At 39.9% G+C, this 21,968-nt stretch overlaps 2 protein-coding genes and 1 long non-coding RNA gene across 3 annotated transcripts in view; all 3 read left to right on the forward strand.

The window, feature by feature from the left end:
• LOC109480866 (zinc finger protein 525-like) overlaps positions 1–65 on the forward strand; it is a 1,036-nt gene extending 971 nt beyond the window's left edge. Inside the window, exon 3 of the mRNA XM_019783197.1 lies at positions 36–65. Within this exon, the coding sequence (XP_019638756.1) occupies positions 36–65 (30 nt within the window). The remainder of the gene's footprint in view (positions 1–35) is intronic.
• A 3,336-nt stretch (positions 66–3,401) lies between these two features.
• Positions 3,402–21,614, forward strand: LOC109480867 (zinc finger protein 761-like). The gene is made up of 6 exons (XM_019783198.1): positions 3,402–3,440; positions 4,500–4,763; positions 17,065–17,302; positions 17,342–17,650; positions 20,250–20,376; positions 20,458–21,614. The coding sequence occupies exons 2-6, from the start codon at positions 4,506–4,508 to the stop codon at positions 21,026–21,028; spliced, it is 1,503 nt and encodes a 500-aa protein (XP_019638757.1). The 5' UTR covers positions 3,402–3,440; positions 4,500–4,505; the 3' UTR covers positions 21,029–21,614.
• On the forward strand, positions 9,481–12,261 carry LOC109480868. Its single transcript, XR_002140863.1, has 3 exons — positions 9,481–9,613; positions 11,440–11,529; positions 12,231–12,261. It is a non-coding gene; the product is annotated as an uncharacterized LOC109480868 (long non-coding RNA).
• Positions 21,615–21,968: the final 354 nt, after the last annotated feature.

The following is a 21,968-nucleotide window of genomic DNA, read 5'->3' on the forward strand; positions in this document are numbered from 1 at the left end:
CAGCTGTCCTGTACCCACACTCCCCACACATGTAGGGTTTCTCACCGGTGTGTTTTGTTAGATGAAGGTCCAAAGTGGATTTCTGTGCTGCAGAATAGTCACACTTGTAGGGTTTTTCTCCTGTATGGGTTTTCATATGTCGGGATAAGTCAGACTTTTTAGCTGTCCTGTATCCACACTCCCCACACATGTAGGGTTTCTCACCAGTGTGGTTTGCTAGATGTTGGGATGAAGCATTTTCCTCAGACTTTTCTCCTGTATGGCTCACAGAAAAACAAGACTCGGGAGTTGTCCTAAAACTGCTCTCCTCGCTCTCCAAGGGTTTGTCTCCATGTTCAGTTTCGTCCATCTCGCTTCCCTGTTTGGGCCGAAAGAAGCAAAATTCCAGAATGAATCAAGGTTGAGCGATTTCTCAAAATGTGAAACCCTAGCTACATTAGATTTTTATGCGTCTGGCTTCATGCATATATGAAATGAAACACACACACACACAAACACCACCACCAAAAAAAATGTAGCGTATAAAATGTAGTTGTATATTGATATGACTGTTAATTCTCCGAGTAGAGGTTTGGGTTTTGTCCATCTCTCTTCTCCTGTTTGAAACAGAAAATTCATAAAAAATCAGGGCTGAATGATTTTTAAGAATGTGATCTAACTACATTACATTTGTATGTGTCTGGTCGGATGCATATGGAAGGATAAAAAACACCTCCCTTCCCGCCCAAAAAATGCTAAAAATTAGTAAAAATGCTGTAGCGTCCTGGTGTCATCATAATTCATAAGACTGTTAGAAATCAATGGAACATAATTTTCCTTACTTAAATTCTAGTAAAACTCGCTGATTCAAGTTTTTCACCCTAAAGCAGAAAGCTCGCCTGCCGCATTATGGTAGCCCCAGAGACGGTAAACCGGTTGGAAACGGGGACAAAAACAGGTTAGTTGTCCAGCCTATGTTTGCATAATTTTCGCCCCCCTCCCCCTTAATTTCCACCTTGTTCATATCAAGCAAAACTCCTATAAACTACAACTCTACTACGATCCTTTTCCATGGAAAGGACCTCAAACTATTCCCCCCAAAATGAGAATACTTTTCTGCCCGTTTCTTAGCCTTACCTGCTTCCTATGATGCTTTTCTCTTCACGTAAACCGGAACTCGGGCAGCTTTGTTCCTTCCTTCGTGTCGTGAGGTCAGAGGTGAACTCGGTCTGGGTCAAAGGTGAAGTTGTCCGCCTGATTACCCATGTAGTACAGTTGACGTCAGCTGGCACGTTACGCTTTTCTCATAATGTCAACGTACTACGTTTCAAACCGACCACGTTAACAACCTTACACGCGTCTAAATTTTGTTTCTGATCTAATATGAAAGATAATATACAGAAAGTCACATACAAACAATAAAATTAAGATACATGGTGAATAAACAATGACAATGATAAATTAGTACAACCAGAACACTGAATTGACTATGGCCTTCTGGGCCTAACATAGACACAGCAGACAGCACCTATAGTGATTGCAACAGATTCAAATAGAGTTTAATGTTTTAATTCATGTTGAGACATTGTGAGCTTTGTCTACTGCAGAATAGTCACACTGGCCACATCTCCAGAGTTTACGTGGGTTCTCTTGAATTTGTAAGCTGTCCTGTATCCATACACGCCACAAATATAGGGTTTCTCACCGGTGTGCTTGGTGAGATGATAGTCTAAATGAGATTTCCGTGCTGCAGAATAGCTACACTGGTCACACTTGTGTAGGGCTTGTCTACTGTGTGGATTTTCATGTGTCGGGATAAGTGGCACTTTAGACTTGCCCTGAATCCACACTCCCCACACATGTAGGGTTTCTCACCAGCATGCATTGTTAGATGTCTGTCCAAAGTTTTTTTCTGTGCTGCAGAATAGTCACACTGGTCACACTTGTAAGGTTTTTCACCTGTGTGCGTGTGTGGGGAATGTGGGTACAGGACAGCTTACAAGTCTCACTTATCCCAACATATGAGATCCCATATAGAAGAAAAACACTACAAGTGTGACCAGTGTAGCTATTCTGCAGCCTCTAAGACTTCCCTAACTCGACATATAAAAATCCACACAGAGGCACCATGTCTGCAACTGTGACCATCTCGTAGTGACTTTTAGTACGCACAGTCTGCTGTTAACTACAGTTTCTCTACTTGATATTTTGATACGAATCTTAAGGATATATGACAGTTATGTTCATTAAGATTTAGGCTGAATATTCTGTAAGAACTCATGATGTTTGCAAGTAGGCAAAGGTTTTTCCACGAGAAAGCCCTATACTTGTTCACTTTAAAATCTAATTAAGTTATGGCTATGATTTAGTTACACGAATAAGTCTTAGTTTCGCTTAGTAGCCCATATACTTTGTTGTAATATGTGATATGAAAATCTGTTTTAGCTATCTAGAATTGTAGAGTGAGAATAGTAAGTGTTATGTACATATACATAATCAGTAATTAACATCGGTAAGTGATTGTACACAGTAGTTGAAGCTGAAAGGTAGACATTAGTGCTGTGTTTGTACACAGTAGTTGGAATGTAGACGTTAGTGTTGTGTGTGTACGAGCTTAGATTTCCTGTGTATCTACTAGTAGTTCCTGCCTTCGGTAAGTGATTGTAAACAGTAGTTGAAGCTGAAAGCTAGACATTAGTGCTGTGTTTGTACACAGTAGTTGGAATGTAGACGTTAGTGTTGTGTGTGTACGAGCTTAGATTTCCTGTGTATCTACTAGTAGTTCCTGTCACGAAGTGTTTGCCTATATGTCCTACAAACACAAATATATCATGTAACTATCAACTCTCTAAACTACTAAGATTTGTTAGGATAAAACCCAAAAGCTAATGGTATTGATTTGTATTAGTGTAAAATGACTGATGTGCTTCAGTTTCCAAAGTAGAAAGTTATTTTACGCCAGTGAAAAGGTAGACTACAGGTTGTATACAAGTAAATTTCCAGTTTTGGAGTTTTTTTTGAAGATGTATCTAGATCTAGATATTTTCCATTGACATAATTAAATCGTGTAATGCCTTGAACATAAAGTTTCCTTCTGTGTTGCCTTTTTTTCCTTGGATGGAATATTGTCAGAGGTGGTGATCATAAACACAGAAATCAAGATTCAGACCAAACAGTTTGGCTTGACATTCATTCCCTTAAATTATCTCTTTTAAAGTAGATCAGAAACAAAAGTCAGACGCTTGGTACGTTGTTAAGGTGGTCGGTTTGAAACTCAGAACGTTGACATTATGAGGAAAACGTAACGTGCCAACTGACGTCAAATGTACTACATGGGTAATCAGGCCGACAATTTCACCCTTGACCCAGATCAAGTTAACCTCTGACCTCACGAGACGACAGAAGGACAAAGCTGCCCGAGTTCCGGTTTACGTGAAGAGAAAAACCATCATAGGAAGCAGGTAAGGCTTGGAAATGGACAGAAAAGTATTCTGATGTTGAGGGGAATAGTTTACGACCATTTCTGTGGAAAAGAACCGCAGTAGGGTGATAATTTGTAGGCATTTTCGGGATGTGAATATCGTTGAATTAAAGGGGGAGGGGGGCGAAACCTAACATACTCTCGACCCTCGCCACGTACTAGTACAAGTACGTCATGCTGCATCAGGCAAAGTGACATTTTTTTTGAGGACATGGAATGGTATAGAAAAACAGCAATTTTAACTGGATTGTAAAGAAACGCAATGTGGGGTTGTGTAGCGTATTTTCGGCTGGGCATTAATCGGCTTAGAACCAAGAGGTCTGGGGTTCGAATCCTGCCAAGTCACCGACCCTGTGTCCTTGGGAAAGGCACTCTTTGTGTGTGTGTGTGCGTGTGCGTGTGTGTGTGTGCATGTATGTGAGTGTATGTATATATGTGTGTGTGTGTGTGTGTGTGTGTGTGTGCATGTATGCGTGTGTGTATGTGTGAGTGTGTGTGTATCTGTGTGTGTGTGTGTGTGTGTATGTGTATGTGTGTGTATGTGTGTGCATGTATGCGTGTGTGTGTGTGTGAGTGTGTATGCGTGTGTGTGTATGCATGTGTGTGTGTGCGTGCATGTGTGTGTGTTTGTGTGTACTATATGTGTGTGTGCATGTATGCGTGTGTGTATATGTGAGTGTGTGTGTGTGTGTATGTGTGTGTGTGTTTGTGTGTGTGTATGTGTGTGCATGTATGCGTGTGTGTGTGAGTGTGTATGCGTGTGTGTGTGCATGTGTGTGTGTGCGTGCATGTGTGTGTGTTTGTGTGTACTATATGTGTGTGTATGCATGTGTGTGTGTGTGCATGTGTGCGTGTGTGTGTGTGTGTGTGTGTGTACATGTATTTTGTCAAACAGAATATGAGCCCAATTTAAGAGTTGCAAAGACTATATCCTTGTACATATCAATTTTTGAGTTGTTGTAAATTACGTTTCAATCTAATTGGGAAAATACATTGTTTTCTGCAAATGTCCATGATTTCTCCATTTTCTCATTTTAAGCTGGACATGGCGATGGCAGAACAAGGGTCTCCCACCGGAGTTGGTCAGAACTGCTGTGATGGGTCTCCCACCGGGGTTTCCCAGGTTGACTGTGACAGCAGAAAAGGCGATGTTCAAGGCCAGGTGGCAGCACAACAAGTCAACTTGGATAACGCTGGTGAGAAACCCTACATGTGTGGGGAGTGTGGGTACAGAGCAGCTTACAAGTCTCAGTTATCCCGACATGTGAGAACCCATACAGGAGAAAAACCCTACAAGTGTGACCAGTGTGACTATTCTGCAGCATTGAAAGCTACATTGGACAAACATCTAGCAAAACACACAGGTGAGAAACCCTACAAATGTGACCAGTGTGACTATTCTGCAGCACGGAAATCTCACTTAGAGGAACATGTAGCAAAACACACTGGTGAGAAACCCTACATGTGTGGGGAATGTGGGTACAGGACAACAAAGAAGTCTGACTTATCCAAACATATGAGGACCCATACAGGAGAAAAACCCTACAAGTGTGATCAATGTGACTATTCTGCTGCACAGAAATCCAGTTTGGTCGATCATCTAGCAAAACACACCGGTGAGAAACCCTACATGTGTGAGGAGTGTGGGTACAGGACAGCTCCAAAGTCTGACTTATCCAAACATATGAGAACCCATATAGGAGAGAAACCCTACAAATGTGACCAGTGTAGCTATTCTACAGACACTAAGTCTTCCCTAACTCGACATAAAAGAATTCATACGGAGGCACCAACTCTGGAACTGTGACCATCTCGTAGTGACATTTAATGTGCATAATCTTCTCTTAAGCATAGTTTTTCTATTTTCAGATTATATTAAGTTTAAGGATACAGCAGAATAATTTTGAAAACATTTAGGCTAACTACATGATTTATTATAAGATATGCTAATAATATCTGCAAATATGCAAGTTTTTCCTGACGAAATGTCATAGGCACTTTTGTCCACTGCATTTTTAATCACTGTAAAACTGTGGTTTGGTTACAAGAATAATTCTTAGCCAGACAAATATACTTTCTTTAACTATCAATCATATATTTTGGAAACGAATCCATCATTTGATAACCAGATTTGTAATTTTTGAACAGTAAACTTAATTTGTGGTAGAACACCAAAAATTGTTGGTATTGATTGGATAATGTAAATGTACAGTACTTAACATCTGTAAGTGATTGTAATCTGTAGTTGAAAGGTAGAACGTAATGTTGAGTTTGTTTGAATGAAGCCATTGAAGGAGCTTCGATTTCTTGTTAGTAGTTCTTTTTGTCTAAGTGTTTGCCTGTATGTCTTACAGACACAATGATATATTTTAACTAACATATACTCAGGACACTAGCGTTTGGTTTGGTTTGTAGTAAAGTCTTTATGCTAATTTGCATCGGTGTAAAATGACCGACTTGTTTCAGTTTCCAACAGTAGGAAGTATTTTATAAATGTGAAAACGTAGGCGTTATTTTGTATACGAGTAAAAGTTCCTGGTTGTTTTTTTATTACTTTTAGAAGTTGTATCCATGAAATTTTCCGCTAACACAATAAAATCGTTATGATGTACCTTGAACATAATGTTTCCTTCTGTGTTGCCTTTTTTCTTGGATGGAATATTGTCAGAGGTGGTGAGTTGATCATAAAACACAGAAATCAAGATTCACACCAAACAGTTTGGCTTGGCATTTATTCCCTTAAAATATCTCTTTTAAATGTAGATCAGAAACAAACGTCAGACGCTTGGTACGTTATAAGGTGGTCGGTTTTAAACAAGGAACGTTGACATTATGAGGAAAATGTAACGTGCCAACTGACGTCAAATGTACTACATGGGTAATCAGGCCGACAATTTCACCCTTGACCCAGATCAAGTTAACCTCTGACCTCACGAGACGACGGAAAAACAAAGCTATCCGAGTTCCGGTTTACGTGAAGAGAAAAACCATCATAGGAAGCAGGTAAGGCTTAGAAACGGGCAGAAAAGTATTCTAATGTTGAGGGGAATAGTTTAAGACCATTTCTGTGGAAGAAGAACCGCAGTAGGATGATAATTTGTAGACATTTTCGGGATGTGAATATCGTTGAATTAAAGGGGGAGGGGAGCGAAATCAAACATACGTTTACCCTCGCCACTTACATGTACGTCATGCTGCATCAGGCAAAGTGGCCTTTTTAGAGTACGTGAAATCATATAGAAATGTTAATTGTATTGTAAAGAATCGCACAAGGCGTACATTACAAAATCTACAAACGCGTAGAACCGATTTGTAAAAACAGTAAATAGAGAAGCCTGGTGACCAAACCTATAGGCTATACTGCCGACTCGCTTTCCAGCCTAGCGAATGGAGTCATTTTACCCATTGTTCGTAGTCGTAGAAGTAATAAATAATATGATATAAAATGTTTTAAGAGGTTGGTGGTGTGAGTGATTGATTGTAAGATCTCACAAATTATGATTTTGGAACAACATTGAAGCAGATTTATTCAAATGCGAGAAAGACAACACGTCGAAATTATGTTGGGTTACGTTGTTATATATTATGTTGATATTGTAAAGCATGTTAAAGTCGGAACTCTTTGAATTTTTTTTGTAAAAAGCCAATTTTATTATTGACAGCATTTAAAGCTTGATCTTTTTAATTTCATTTTTCATTAGGCTGAACATGGCAATGGCAGGACTCGGGTCTCACACCGGAGTTGGTCAGAACTGCTGTAATGGGTCTCCCACCGGGGTTTCTCAGGTCAACTGTGACAGCAAAACAAGCGATGTTGAAGACCAGGCAGCAACACAAGTCAAGTTAGATAATGCTGGTGATAAACCCTACATGTGTGGGGAGTGTGGGTACAGGGCGGCTTACAAGTCTACCTTATCCATACATATGAGAACCCATACAGGAGAAAAGCCCTACAAGTGTGACCAGTGTGACTATTCTGCTGCACAGAAATCTGATTTGGATAAACATCTAGAAAAACATACCGGTGAAAAACCCTACATGTGTGGGGAGTGTGGGTACAGGACAACTCAAAAGTCTCACCTATCCCAACACATGAGAACCCATACAGGAGAAAAACCCTACAAGTGTGACGAGTGTGGCTATTCTGCAGCACACAAGTCCTCTTTGGACTTACATCTAGCAAAACACACCGGTGAGAAACCCTACATGTGTTTGTACACAGTAGTTGGAATGTAGACGTTAGTGTTGTGTGTGTGCGAGCTTAGATTTCCTGTGTATCTACTAGTAGTTCCTGTCATCGGTAAGTGATTGTAAACAGTAGTTGAAAGGTAGAAGTTAATGTTGAGTTTGTTTGAATGAAGCCATTGAAGGAGCTTCGCTTTCTTGTTAACACTTCACTTTGTCTAAGTGTTTGCCTGTATGTCTTACAGACACAATCATATCTTTTGATTAATATAAACTCAGTAATCTAGCGTTTGGTTCATAGTGAAATCTTAACGCTGATTTACATCAGTGTAAATCGACCGATGTTCTTCAGTTTCCAAAGTAGGAAGTAATTTTACAGCTTTACAAAGGTAGACGTTGTGTTGTATACAAGTATGCTGTTTGTGTTTTTTTGGAGATGTAGTTATAATAATTAAATCGTTTGATACTTTCAAGATAATGCTTTTCTTGCCTTTATTTGCAATGGTGGAGTTTGTTAAATCATCACAAAACATAAAAATCAACATTAAGAAAAAACATGTTTGGCTGTTATTATGTTTACGGAAGAAAAACATCTTGTTTTCTTCAGTTTCCTTTTCTCCAAACACAAATTTCAATGACCTGGGCCAGACAGTCTATCACCATGGTAACTAGTGTTGGTGTATGTCATATTGCAATTTTATATCAGAAGGGATTTAGACTGCTGTCAACATATATACATAAATGTGTTTGAGTAAGAATTCACAGAGCAGACTATGTCTGAAGGTAAACATTACATTATGCTTTGCTTTGCAAATGTTACCTTTCTAGTCAGCTTTTATCTTCTTTTCATTTATTATTTAATATTAGAACAGCAAAAATGACGCATTTTACTTTTTTTCGGTGATCTGATTGAAGCGTAAAAGGTTTACATTATGAGGAAAACATAACGTGCCGCCCGACGTCAAATGTACTACATAGGTAATCAGGCAAACAATTTCACCTTTCACCCACGTACAATTTACCTCTGACCTCACGAGACGAAGGAAGGACAAAGCTGCCCGAGCCGAGTTCCGGTTTACGTGAAGAGAAAAACCATCATAGGGAGCAGGTAAGGCTTAGAAACGGTCAGAAAAGTATTCTGATGTTGAGGGGAATAGTTTAAGACCATTTCTGTGGAAGAGGAACCGCAGTAGGACGATAATTTGTAGACATTTTCAGGATGTGAATATCGTTGAATTAAAGGGGGAGGGGGGCGAAACCAAACATACGTTCGACCCTCGCCACTTACATGTACGTCGATTTGCATCAGGCAAAGTGGCCTTTTTAGAGTACGTGAAATTATATAAAAATGTTAATTGTATTGTAAAGAATCGCACAAGGTGTACATTACAAAATCTAGAAACGCGTAGAACTGATTTGTAAAAACAGTAAATAGAGAAGCCTGGTGACCAAACCTATAGGCTATACTGCCGACTCTCTTTCCAGCCTAGCGAATGGGGTCATTTTTGCACATTGTTCGTAGTCGTAGGAGTAATAAATAATATGATATAAAATGTTTTAAGAGATTGGTGGTGTGAGTGATTGATTGTAAGATCTCAAATTATGATTTTGGAACAACATAGAAGCAAACCTATTCAAATGCGAGAAAGACAACACGTCAGAATTATGTTGGGTTACGTTGTAATGCATTTGGTTAAAAGTGTAAAGCTTGGTGAAGTTAGAATTCTTTGAAGCTTGTTTTCTATAAATTCTATTTTATCATTGACAGCTTATAACGCTTAATCTGTATAATTTCGTCAACTTTTTTCATTAGGCTGAACATGGCAATGGCAGGACACGGGTCTCCCACCGGAGTTGGTCAGAACTGCTGTGATGGGTCTCCCACCGGGGTTTCTCAGGTCGACTGTGACAGCAAAACAAGCAATGTTAAAGACCAGACGGCAGCACACGTCAACTTGAATAACACTGGTGAGAAACCCTACATGTGTGGGGAGTGTGGGTACAGGGCGGCTTACAAGTCTAAATTATCCCGACATATGAGAACCCATACAGGAGAAAAACCCTACAAGTGTGACCAGTGTGACTATTCTGCTGCACAGAAATCTGCTTTGGGCCAACATCTAGCAAAACACACCAGTGAGAAACCCTACATGTGTGAGGAGTGTGGATACAGGACAGCTAGAAATTCTGACTTATCCAAACATATGAGAGCTCATACAGGAAGAAAAACCCCACAAGTGTGACCAGTGTGGCTATTCTGCAGCACACAAGTCCTCTTTGGACTTACATCTAGCAAAACACACTGGTGAGAAACCCTACATGTGTGGGGAGTGTGGGTACAGGGCAGCTTACAAGTCTACCTTATCCCTACATATGAGAACCCATACAGGAGAAAACCCCTACAAGTGTGACCAGTGTGACTATTCTGCAGCAAGGAAATCTTCTTTAAACCTACATCTAGCAAAACACACCGGTGAGAAACCCTACATGTGTGGGGAGTGTGGGTACAGGGCAACTCAAAAGTCTACCTTATCCCGACATATGAGAACCCATACAGGAGAAAAACCCTACAAGTGTGATCAGTGTGACTATTCTGCTGCACAGAAATCCAGTTTGGACAATCATGTAGTTAAACACACCGGTGAGAAACCGTACATGTGTGGGGAGTGTGGGTACAGAACAGCTAACAAGTCCTTACTTCTCCCAACATATGAGAACCCATACAGGAGAAAAACCCTACAAGTGTGACCAGTGTGACTATTCTGCAGCACGGAAATATGATTTGTCAGGTGACAGGTCTCACTTATCCCGACATATGAGAACCCATACAGGAGAAAAACCCTACAAGTGTGACCAGTGTGACTATTCTGCAGCACAGAAAGTCTCTTTAGATGAACTTAAAGCAAAACACACCGGTGAGTAAACCCTACATGTGTGGGGAGTGTGGATACAGGACAGGTGACAGGTCCAGCTTATCCCGACATATGAGAGCCCAATATAGGAGAAAAACCCTACAAATGTGACCAGTGTAACTATTCTGTAGCCTCCAGGGCTGCCCTATCCCGACATATCCGAATTCATGCAGAGTCAAAACAAGGCAAAAAAACAACTTCGACCCAATTCTAGCACGTACGAAGCGCTACTCCAAGAGCCCCTTGCCCTATATAGTAAAACTCCTAAATGAGTTAACGTAAACAAATAATGTATTGTCTTTTATGATGTATATATGTAGAGGTCGCCACTCAATTTTATGTATGAATTCTTAGCTAGCAGAATATTTTAAAGTTGTTAAGGTGGACACTGATGTAAGGAAACATGCAATTCAGCCTCCGGGCTGCAAAATGTTTTAATCAATAAATCAGTCATCAACTGTGACCATCTCGTAGTGACATTTTGTACGTAGAATCTTAACTATAGCTCCTCTACCTCGATACTGATTATATAGCACACATTGATAGACAAATAGTAGTTATTCCCTCATGATGTATAATATCTCCTTGAACATGTTTCCTTCTGTGTTCCTTTTTTCCTTGGATGGAATATTGTCAGAGGTGGTGAGTTGATCATAAAACACAGAAATCAAGATTTAGGCCAAACAGTTTGGCGTGACATTTATTACCTTAAATTATCTCTTTCGTATTAGATCAGAAACAAAAGTTAGACGCGTGTTACGTTGTTAAGGTGGTCGGTTTGAACGCAGAACGTTGACATTATGAGGAAAACGTAACGTGCCAACTGACATCAAATGTACTACATGGGTAATCAGGTTAACAAATTTCACCTTTGACCCAAAGTGTATTCCCCTCTGACCTCGCGAGACGAAGGAAGGACAAAGCTGCCCGAGTTCCGGTTTACGTGAAGAGAAAAACCGTCATAGGAAGCAGGTAAGGCTTATAAACGGACAGAAAAGTATTCTAATGTTGAGGGGAATAGTTTAAGACCATTTCTGTGGAAGAAGAACTGCAGTAGGCCGATAATTTGTAGACATTTTCGGGATGTGAATATCGTGGAATTAAAGGGGGAGGGGGGCGAAACCAAACATACGTTTGACCCTCGCCACTTACATGTACGTCATGCTGAATCAAGCAAAGTGACCTTTTTAGAGTACGTGACATTATATGGAAATGTTAACTGTATTGTAAAGAAACGCACAAGGCGTACATTACAAAATCTAGAAACGCGTAGAACTGATTTGTAAAAACAGTAAATAGAGAAACCTGGTGACCAAACCTATAGGCTATACTGTCGACTCTCTTTCCAGCCTAGCGAATGGAGTCATTTTACCCATTGTTCGTAGTCGTAGAAGTAATAAATAATATGATATAAAATGTTTTAAGAGATTGGTGTTGTGAGTGAGTGATTTTAAGATCTCACAAATTATGATTTTGTAACAACATAGAAGCAAATTTATTCAAATGCGAGAAAGACAACACGTTAGCTGGGTTATATGTTGTAATGCATTAGGTTAAAATTGTAAAGCTTGGTGAAGTTAGAATTCTTTGAAGCTTGTTTTCTATAAATTCTATTTTATCATTGACAGCTTATAACGCTTAATCTGTATAATTTCTTCGTTTTTTTCGTCTAGGCTGAACATGGCAATGGCAGGACACGGGTCTCCCNATCTGTATCTGTATCTGTATCTGTATAGCCGGTATAACCGCCTTTCGGCGTAACACACCAGCTTCGCAGGCACGCGGCGCGGCGGCAGCTGGCTATATTACACCGATCGACTTGTTCCACCTAACCCTTGAACTTCTAGCTCTAGACATTGTTTAAAGCTATCTATTGACAGTGCCCCTACTGTACTTGGTGACAGTGAGTTCCACTCTGCGATAGTTCTAGGAAAGAATGAATTCTTGAACACCTCAATCCTTGGTTGATAACTCTGGTACTTGAATGCGTGGCTATTTCTTGTTCTCTTCTGGGCTGGTATTAGGTACTTAGTAGTTGGGACATCCACCAGTTTATTAGTCATTTTGTACATCATGCATAGCCTAGACATCTTTCTTCTGTCTTTAAGTGAGGTCCACTGTAGGTTTCTTTTCATTTCCGTGACACTAGCACCTCTTACATAGTTGTTCATACAGAATCTTGCAGCTTGATTCTGTACCCTTTCCAATTTGTCTTTGTCTTTCTTTGTATATGGATCCCATACTGTCGCAGCGTATTCTAGGTTCGGTCTTACAAGTGACGTGTATGCAAGTGATTTTACTCTCGCTGGACATGCCCACAGATTACGTTTAATCAATCCCAATGTCTGTTTCGCCTTAGTTGTGATATTATTAACATGTGCACCCCACTTCAGTCCGCTTGTTAGCGTGACGCCCAGATACGGATGGATTTTTGTGGTTGCTAAAGCCTGACCACAAAACTGGTAGCTAGTTGCATGTGGTGTTCGTTTGTTTGTTATGTGCATAATGTAGCATTTTTCTGGATTAAACTGCATGAGCCATTTGCTTTGCCATTCTTCCAGGGTGTTCAGGTCTTTTTGGAGAAGTTGTGAGTCGGTCTGTGTAGAAAGCTCTACATACAATAGACAGTCATCGGCAAATAACCTCACATTTGAGTCAAGCTGATCTGGTAGGTCATTTATGTACAAGAGAAAGAGCAATGGCCCCAGGACGGTTCCTTGAGGGACCCCAGACGCTACTTTAACTGGAGCCGACGCCTTCCCTTCAACCACTACTGTTTGCTCCCTGTTGGTCAGGAAAGCCTTTAACCAATTCAGCGTAGGGCCTTGGATTCCATAATACTCCAGTTTTGAGATGAGCCTGCCATGGGGGACTTTATCAAGGCTTTAGTGAAATCAAGTATTGCTAAATCTACCTGCCGTTTACTGTTTAGTGCGCCAGCTATGTCATGGACTGTTAGTATAAGCTGTGTTTCTGTGGATCGTTTGGCTCTGAATCCATGCTGGTAATCCGTTAATATACTGTAACTTTCTAGGTGCTTCATGATTTGGCTATGGATGATATGTTCAAGTAGTTTGCAGGATATGCAGGTCAGTGAAACAGGTCTGTAGTTGCTGGGGACCGCTCTATCTCCTTTTTTAAAGATGGCGCATATATTTGCATCCCTCCAATCTTTAGGGATTTCTGCAGTGTTTAGCGAGTGTTGGAAAATATTGGTTAGAACAGGCGCGATTTCACTAGCTGTCAACTTGAGGAACCACGGTGGTATTTGGTCTGGTCCGGATGCTTTAGAGGGATTGAGACCTTGAAGCATTTTTTCGACACCATCAGTAGAAACTACTATATGTTCCATTGGAGGAGTACAGGGCTGACCTAGAGTTGGCATATCTGTGATGTCTTCCTCTGTGAAAACACTTTTGAACTGTGAACTGAGTACTTCTGCTTTTTTCCCGCTGTCACTGATGATGGTATTTCCCACCTTTAGGGGTGCTACCCCAACAAGGTCTTTCCTCAGTCCTTTTATGTACGACCAGAATGTTTTGGGTTTGTCAACTATAGCTTCTCCCAGTATGTCTGCCACGTATTTAGAGTGTGCTTGTCTTATGCTTTTCTGAACTCCCTTCTTAACTCTCTTATATTTGTTCCAGTCTTCCTCTTGGCCTGTTTTCTTAGCTTTGTTATAGAGCCGCTGCTTCTTACGACAGTGCCTCCTTAGGTTTCTGTTGAACCAAGGCAAGTTGTATCTGCTTGATGTTATCTTACTTGGGATGTGCTTGTTCATCGTGTCTTTCATTTTGTCTTTGAAGTCTGACCACTTCTGTGTAACTGACATATCCTGAGTTCTTTTGTGAAAGTTAGTTGCATAATCCGTTAGGTCTTTCTTAATGGCTGGTTCGTCGGCTTTTGTGCGGATGTACACTTTTCTCTTAGGTTTCCTGTTTTGTTTCAGCGCCAGGTTAACGTCCACTAGAACCATGTCGTGGTCACTTATCCCCGGGACTACTGTGGTCTTCTCAATTATGTTGGGGTTATTAACTAAGACCAGGTCCAAGAGATTACCATTTCTAGTTGGTTCCTGGACTGTTTGAAATAACCCGTGGTTATCCATTAGGTTTAGTAGTTTCTCTGCTTGGCCTGTGTAGGCCTGACTGTTGTCAGCTACAGTAGTATCCCATTTGATGCCAGGGGTGTTGAAATCGCCAAGAATGATCACATTGTCAGAGTTTATTTTTGCTCCCATTTTACCTATAGACCTGTCAAGTTCATCCAGACTATTGCCCTGGTCTGATGGGGGTCTGTAGTATGTACCTATTATCAGTGGTCTCCTTCCTGCAAGTTGAGTTTGTGTCCACAGAACCTCGCAGTCTGTGTCAAGGTCTGGCCTATGGGTAACAATTAGATCATCTCTGTTGGCCTGAAATACACCACCTCCTTGGCCAGTTTGTCTGTCTTTCCGGTGTGCTATGTAGTTGCTGGGGAATATTTCACTACTTGTTATGTTTTGGTTGAGCCATGACTCTGTACCTGCTACTATATCTGGCTTGTAAGTGTCAACTACTGTCGCCAGTTCAGCTGTTTTGTTCCGCACACTCTAGAAATAGAGAAATGTTAATTGAATTCTAAAGAGAAAACAAAAATGATTCTAAAGAATCGCAAAAATATGGGGTTGCGTAATGAGAGTAGCGTATTACGACTTAGAGGTTCTGTAACTTTTTGTTACACTGCCCCAACTACACTCAACAGCGAAATGCCCTTTTTGGCAACTTGAAAACACTGATTGGCTTCATTACTGACTTGGATGATCTTTCTGATGATTTTAAGAGGTTCTTCAATTCTTTTCTCTCAAATATTACTATATGTACAGACATTTTGTTAGAATCCAATTGTTTTTTGTAATATCTTAATCAGTCCTGCCAGTAGTTATATATTTGTTTCACTTGTTCATTGATTGATTATTGTATTCAATTTCTATATTTTAATTCGTGCTTTGCTTGTCTTGTGTAATAGAAGAAGAACTTTATTGACACAACAAAAAGTACAGCGACTTTTGTAAGGTCAAAGACATGTAGATATACAGACAGTTATACATGGGTATAACGAAAATATCCTACGTACAGAACAATAGGTGGGTCAACTAATACTACTTGTTCTAAGGTCTAAACATTCTTTGATATATTTACCTATTTGTACACAGTAAGGGTTATTGCCTTCTAGGATGAACTTAAATTTATCTATAGCATGAAATGTAACAAATTCTGTTGAGCAGGCGGAGAGAAGGTTGAACAGCTTTGTGCGTTTATCGTTATATAGTGTACAATTCAAAATAAAATGTTGTTCATCTTCAATATCATTGGGACAGAATGGACAAAACCTCTGGTCGCGAGGAATTTTTTTATATCTTCCTAATTCTATATTCAATTTTATGGCAAGAAATTCTCATCTTTGTAATCGATCTACGAACTTCAAAATTGTGTATTTCAGAAAGGTAATTTTCTTGTCCGTACCTCGTCTTTAACATCGAATAGACAGAAAGTTTTGAATTGTTTTGAACAGAAGTATGGTATTCTTGGATGTAAATATCCTGTAAACGACGTCGTAATTGATCTGCAAACATGTTAACGTGATACAACCTGGGGTTTTTCCATACATATCCAAAACCGTTATAATTAAGGATGTCGTGTATATGATTTACCCAGTCAGAATCAGCGGAATGTAGAATATTGTATGCCTCGTGGAGTAGAGCGTCTTCGGGTAAATTTTCCAAACGGTGCCAGTATTTTATAAGTTTTATTTCGGCATCAATCATGACAGGAAATGTTCCCAATTCGCCGCGAATTCCGTCATTTGATGATATGTGTTGTCTGGAGGTGACATGAATATAAGTGTAACTTGAGTGTGTCGCCACCACGTCTTGTCACTATATGTTTCAATAAAAAAAAAAACCCCTAGAGGTCTTGCCTGGACTGCCAAGTTGATCATGTGCCCTTGAGAAAGGCACTGTTCACGCCTTTCCTCACTTCAGTCAGGTGCAAATGAGTATGTCAGAATGATCTTTATTATGATCGTGGGTATTAAAGAAAAAGAAACCAACAATAAGACGTGCATTACAATTCTAGAAAATATGATTTGTGAAAACAGCGAATGTCCGGATAGACCAGACCAAACCTATAATAACGACTCTCTTTTCAACCGTCAAGTTTATCATTTGCAGTTTTTCACACTTCGAATATTTTTTTTCCAATTAGACTGAACATGGCCACGGCAGAACACGGGTCTCCCACCGGAGTTGGTCAGAACTGCTGTGATGGGTCTCCCACCAAGGTTTCCCAGGTCGACTGTGACAGCAAAACAACCGATGTTGAAGACCAGGCGGCAGCACAAGCCAACTTGGATAACGCTGGTGAGAAACCCTACATGTGTGGGGAGTGTGGGTACAGGGCGACTTACAAGTCTACATTATCCCAACATATGAGAACTCATACAGGAGAAAAACCATACAAGTGTGACCAGTGTGACTATTCTGCAGCACTGAAACACAATTTAGACCAACATCTAGTCAAGCACACCGGTGACAAACCCTACATGTGTGGGGAATGCGGGTACTGGACAGCTCACAAGTCTGACTTATCCAAACATATGAGAACCCATACAGGAGAAAAACCCTACAAGTGTGACCAGTGTGACTATTCTACAGCATGGAAATCTGCTTTGGGCAAACATCTATCAAAACATGCCGATGACAAACATATGGATAATCATCTAGCAAAACACACCGGTGAGAAACCCTACATGTGTGGGGAGTGTGGGTACAGGACAGCTGACAGGTCTCACTTATCCCGACATATGAGAACCCATACAGGAGAAAAACCCTACAAGTGTGACCAGTGTGACTTTTCTACTGCACGGAAGTCCACCTTAGATGATCATAAAGCAACACACACCGGTGAGAAACCCTACATGTGTGGGGAGTGTGGGTACAGGACAGCTCAAAGGTTCAACTTATCCCGACACATGAGGACCCATACAGGAGAAAAACCCTACAAGTGTGACCAGTGTGACTATTCTGCAGCATGGAAATATGCTTTGGACGAACATATAGCAAAACACACTGGTGAGAAACCCTACATGTGTGGGGAGTGCGGGTACAGGGCAACTCAAAAGATTACCTTATCCCGACATATGAGTGCACACACATCAGAAAAACCCTACAAGTGTGACCATTGTAGCTATTCTGCAGCCTCTAAGACTTCCCTAACTCGACATATGAAAATTCATACAGAGGCACCAAGTCTGCAACTGTGACCATCTCGTAGTGACATTTAGTACGAACAGTCTGCTGTTAACTACAGTTTTTACTACTTAATATTTTGATACTAGTCTTAAGGGTATATGACAGTTATGTTCATTAACATTTAGGCTGAATATTCTGTAAGAATTCATGATGTTTGCAAGTTGGCAAAGGTTTTTCCCAAGAAAAAGCCCTATACTTGTTCACTTTAATATCTAATTAAGTTATGGCTATAATTTAGGTACAAGAATAAGTCTTAGTTTCGCTCAGTAGCCCATTTACTTTGTTGTAATGTCAGATATCAAAATCTATTGTAGCTATCTAGAATTGTAGAGTGAGAATAGTAAATGTTATAGTATTGATTGGATAATATACATTATGTTTGCAAGTAGGCAAAGTAGGCACTTTAATATCTAATTAAGTTATGGCTATAATTTAGGTACAAGAAGAAGTCTTCGTTTCGGTTTGTTGTAATATGAGATATCAAAATCTATTTTAGCTATCTAGAATTGTAGAGTGAGAATAGTAAGCGTTATAGTATTGATTGGATAATGTACATATACATAATCAGTAATTAACATCGGTAAGTGATTGTATACAGTAGTTGAAGCTGAAACGTAGACACTAGTGCTGTATTTGTACACAGTAGTTGGAATGTAGACGTTAGTGTTGTGTGTGTACGAGCTTAGATTTCCTGTGTATCTACTAGTAGTTTCTGTCACGAAGTGTTTGCCTATATGTCCTACAAACACAATTATGTCTTGTAACTAATATCATCTCTTTAAACTACTAAAGTTTGTTAGGATAAAACCCAAAAGCTAATGGTATGAATTTGTATCGATGTGAAATGACTGATGTGCTTCAGTTTCCAAAGTAGGAAGTAATTTTACGCCAGTGAAAAGGTAGACGATAGTGTATACAAGTAAATTTCCAGTTTTGTAGTTGTAGTTTTTCTTCAAAGATGTATCTAGATATTTTCCATTGACATTATTAAATAGTTATGCACCTTGAACATGATGTTTCCTTCTGTGTTGCCTTTTTTTCCTTGGATGGGATATTTTCAGAGGTGGTGAGTTGATCATAAAACACAGAAATCAAGATTCAGACCAAACAGTTTCGCTTGACATTTATTCCCTTAAATTATCTCTTTTAAAGTAGATCAGAAACAAAAGTCAGACGCGTGTTACGTTCTTAAAGTGGTCGGTTTGAAACTTAGAACGTTGACATTATGAGGAGAACGTAACGTGCCAACTGACGTCAAATGTACTATGTGGGTATTCAGGCAGACAACTTCACCTTTGACCCGATGGGCGTTCACCTCTGACCTCACGAGACGACGGAAGGACAAAGCTGCCCGAGTTCCGGTTTACGCGAAGAGAAAAACCGTCATAGGAAGCAGGTAAGGCTTAGAAACGGAAAGAAAAGTATTCTGATGTTGAGGGGAATAGTTTAAGACCATTTCTGTGGAAGAGGAACCGCAGTAGGCCGATAATTTGTAGACATTTTCGGGATGTGAATATCGTGGAATTAAAGGGGGAGGGGGGCGAAACCAAACATACGTTTGACCCTCGCCACTTACATGTACGTCATGCTGAATCAGGCAAAGTTATCTTTTTAGAGTATACGTACGTGAAATTATATGGAAATGTTAACTGTATTGTAAAGAATCGCACAAGGCGTACATTACAAAATCTAGAAACGCGTAGAACTGATTTGTAAAAACAGTAAATAGAGAAGCCTGGTGACCAAACCTATAGGCTATACTGCCGACTCTCTTTCCAGCCTAGCGAATGAAGTCATTTTACCCATTGTTCGTAGTCGTAGAAGTAATAAATAATGTGATATAAAATGTTTTAAGAGATTGGTGGTGTGAGTAAGAGATTGTAAGATCTCAAATTATGATTTTGTAACAACATAGAAGCAAATTTATTCAAATGCGAGAAAGACAACACGTTAGAATTATGTTGGGTTACGTTGTAATGCATTAGGTTAAAATTGTAAAGCTTAGTGAAGTTAGAATTCTTTGAAGCTTTTTTCTATGAATTCTATTTTATCATTGACAGCTTATAACGCTTAATCTGCATAATTTCTTTCATTAGGCTGAACATGGCAATGGCAGGACACGGGTCTCCCACCGGAGTTGGTCAGAACTGCTGTGATGGGTCTCCCACCGGAGTTTCCCAGGTCGACTGTGACAGCAAAACAAGCAATGTTGAAGACCAGGCAGCAACACAAGTCAAGTTGGATAATGCTGGTGAGAAACCCTACATGTGTGGGGAGTGTCGGTACAGGGCGGCTTACAAGTCTACCTTATCCATACATATGAGAACCCATACAGGAGAAAAGCCCTACAAGTGTGACCAGTGTGACTATTCTGCAGCACAGAAAATTCATTTAAACCAACATCTAGCAAAACACACCGGTGAGAAACCCTACATGTGTGGGGAATGCGGGTACCGGACAGCTCACAAGTCTGACTTATCCAAACATATGAGAACCCATACAGGAGATAAACCCTACAAGTGTGACCAGTGTGACTATTCTGCAGCACTAAAATCTAATTTAGACACACATCTAGCAAAACACACCGGTGAGAAACCCTACACGTGTGGGGAGTGTGGGTACAGGGCAACAAAGAAGTCTCACTTATCCCGACATATGAGAACCCATACAGGAGATAAACCCTACAAGTGTGACCAGTGTGACTATTCTGCTGCACAGAAATCTGATTTGGATAAACATCTAGCAAAACACACCGGTGAGAAACCCTACATGTGTGGGGAATGTGGGTACAGGACAGCTGACAGGTCCAGCTTATCCCGACATATGAGAACCCATACAGGAGAAAAACCCTACAAGTGTGACCAGTGTGACTATTCTGCAGCAAAGAAATCTGATTTGGACAGACATCTAGCAAAACACACCGGTGAGAAACCCTACATGTGTGGGGAGTGTGGGTACAGGGCAACTCAAAAGTCTCACTTATCCGAACATATGAGAACACATACAGGAGAAAAACCCTACAAGTGTGACCAGTGTGACTATTCTGCAGCACGGAAAGCTCATTTGGACAGACATGTACTAAAACACACCGGTGAGAAACCCTACATGTGTGGGGAGTGTGGGTACAGGACTGCTCAAAAGTCTAACTTATCCAAACATATGAGAACCCATATATACTAGAGAAACCCTACAAGTGTGACCAGTGTAGCTATTCTGCAGACACTAAGTCTGCCCTAACTCGACATAAAAGAATTCACACGGAGGCACCAATTCTGCAACTGTGACCATTTCGTAGTGACATTTAATGTGCATAATCTTCTCTTAAGTATAGTTTTTCTGTCTTCAGACTATATGTAGCTTACGGATACAGTACAATAATTTTGAAACCATTTAGGCTAACTACATTATTTATTATAAGATATGCTTCTAGTAATATTTGCAAATATGCAAGTTTTTCCTGACGAAATGTCATAGGCACTTTTTGTCCACTGCATTTTTAATCACTGTAAAACTGTGGTTTAGTTACAAGAATAATTCTTAGCCAGACAAATATACTTTCTTTAACTATCAACTGTATAGTTTGGAAACGAATCCATCATTTGATAACCAGATTTGTAATTTTTGAACAGTAAACTTAATTTGTGGTAGAACACCAAAATTTGTTGGTATTGATTGGATAATGTAAATGTACAGTATTTAACATCGCTAAGTGATTGTAAACAGTAGTTGAAAGGTAGAAGCTAATGTTGAGATTGTAAGCATCAATGAAGCCATTGAAAGAGCTTCGATTTCTTGTTAATCCTTCACTTTGTCTAAGTGTTTGCCTGTATGTCTTACAGACACAATAATATCTTTTGACTAACATATACTCAGGAAACTAGCGTTTGGTTTGGTTTGTAGTAAAATCTTTGCGCTGATTTGCATCGGTGTAAAATGACCGACTTGCTTCAGTTTCCAATAGCAGGAAGTATTTTACAGTTGTGAAAACGTACACGTTATGTTGTATAGAAGTTAGTTGAAAGGTAGAAGGTAACGTTGAGTTTGTTCGATTGAAGGAGCTTCGATTTCTTGTTAATACATGTACATATGTACTTCACTTTGTCTAAGTGTTTACCTGTAT

This window comes from Branchiostoma belcheri, unplaced genomic scaffold (genome assembly GCF_001625305.1).
Source record: "Branchiostoma belcheri isolate BF01 breed outbred unplaced genomic scaffold, Haploidv18h27 scaffold529, whole genome shotgun sequence".
Lineage (NCBI taxonomy): Eukaryota > Metazoa > Chordata > Leptocardii > Amphioxiformes > Branchiostomatidae > Branchiostoma > Branchiostoma belcheri.

Excerpts from the sequence above, each read along its gene's own strand:
- LOC109480867 (XM_019783198.1), top strand. The coding sequence starts at position 4,506 with ATGGCGATGGCAGAACAAGGGTCTCCCACCGGAGTTGGTCAGAACTGC. Across the intron at positions 17,303-17,341 it reads AAAACATGCCGATGACAAAC|CCTACATGTGTGGGGAGTGT; the intron begins ATATGGATAATC and ends CCGGTGAGAAAC. Across the intron at positions 20,377-20,457 it reads AAACCCTACAAGTGTGACCA|GGAGTGTGGGTACAGGGCAA; the intron begins GTGTGACTATTC and ends CTACACGTGTGG.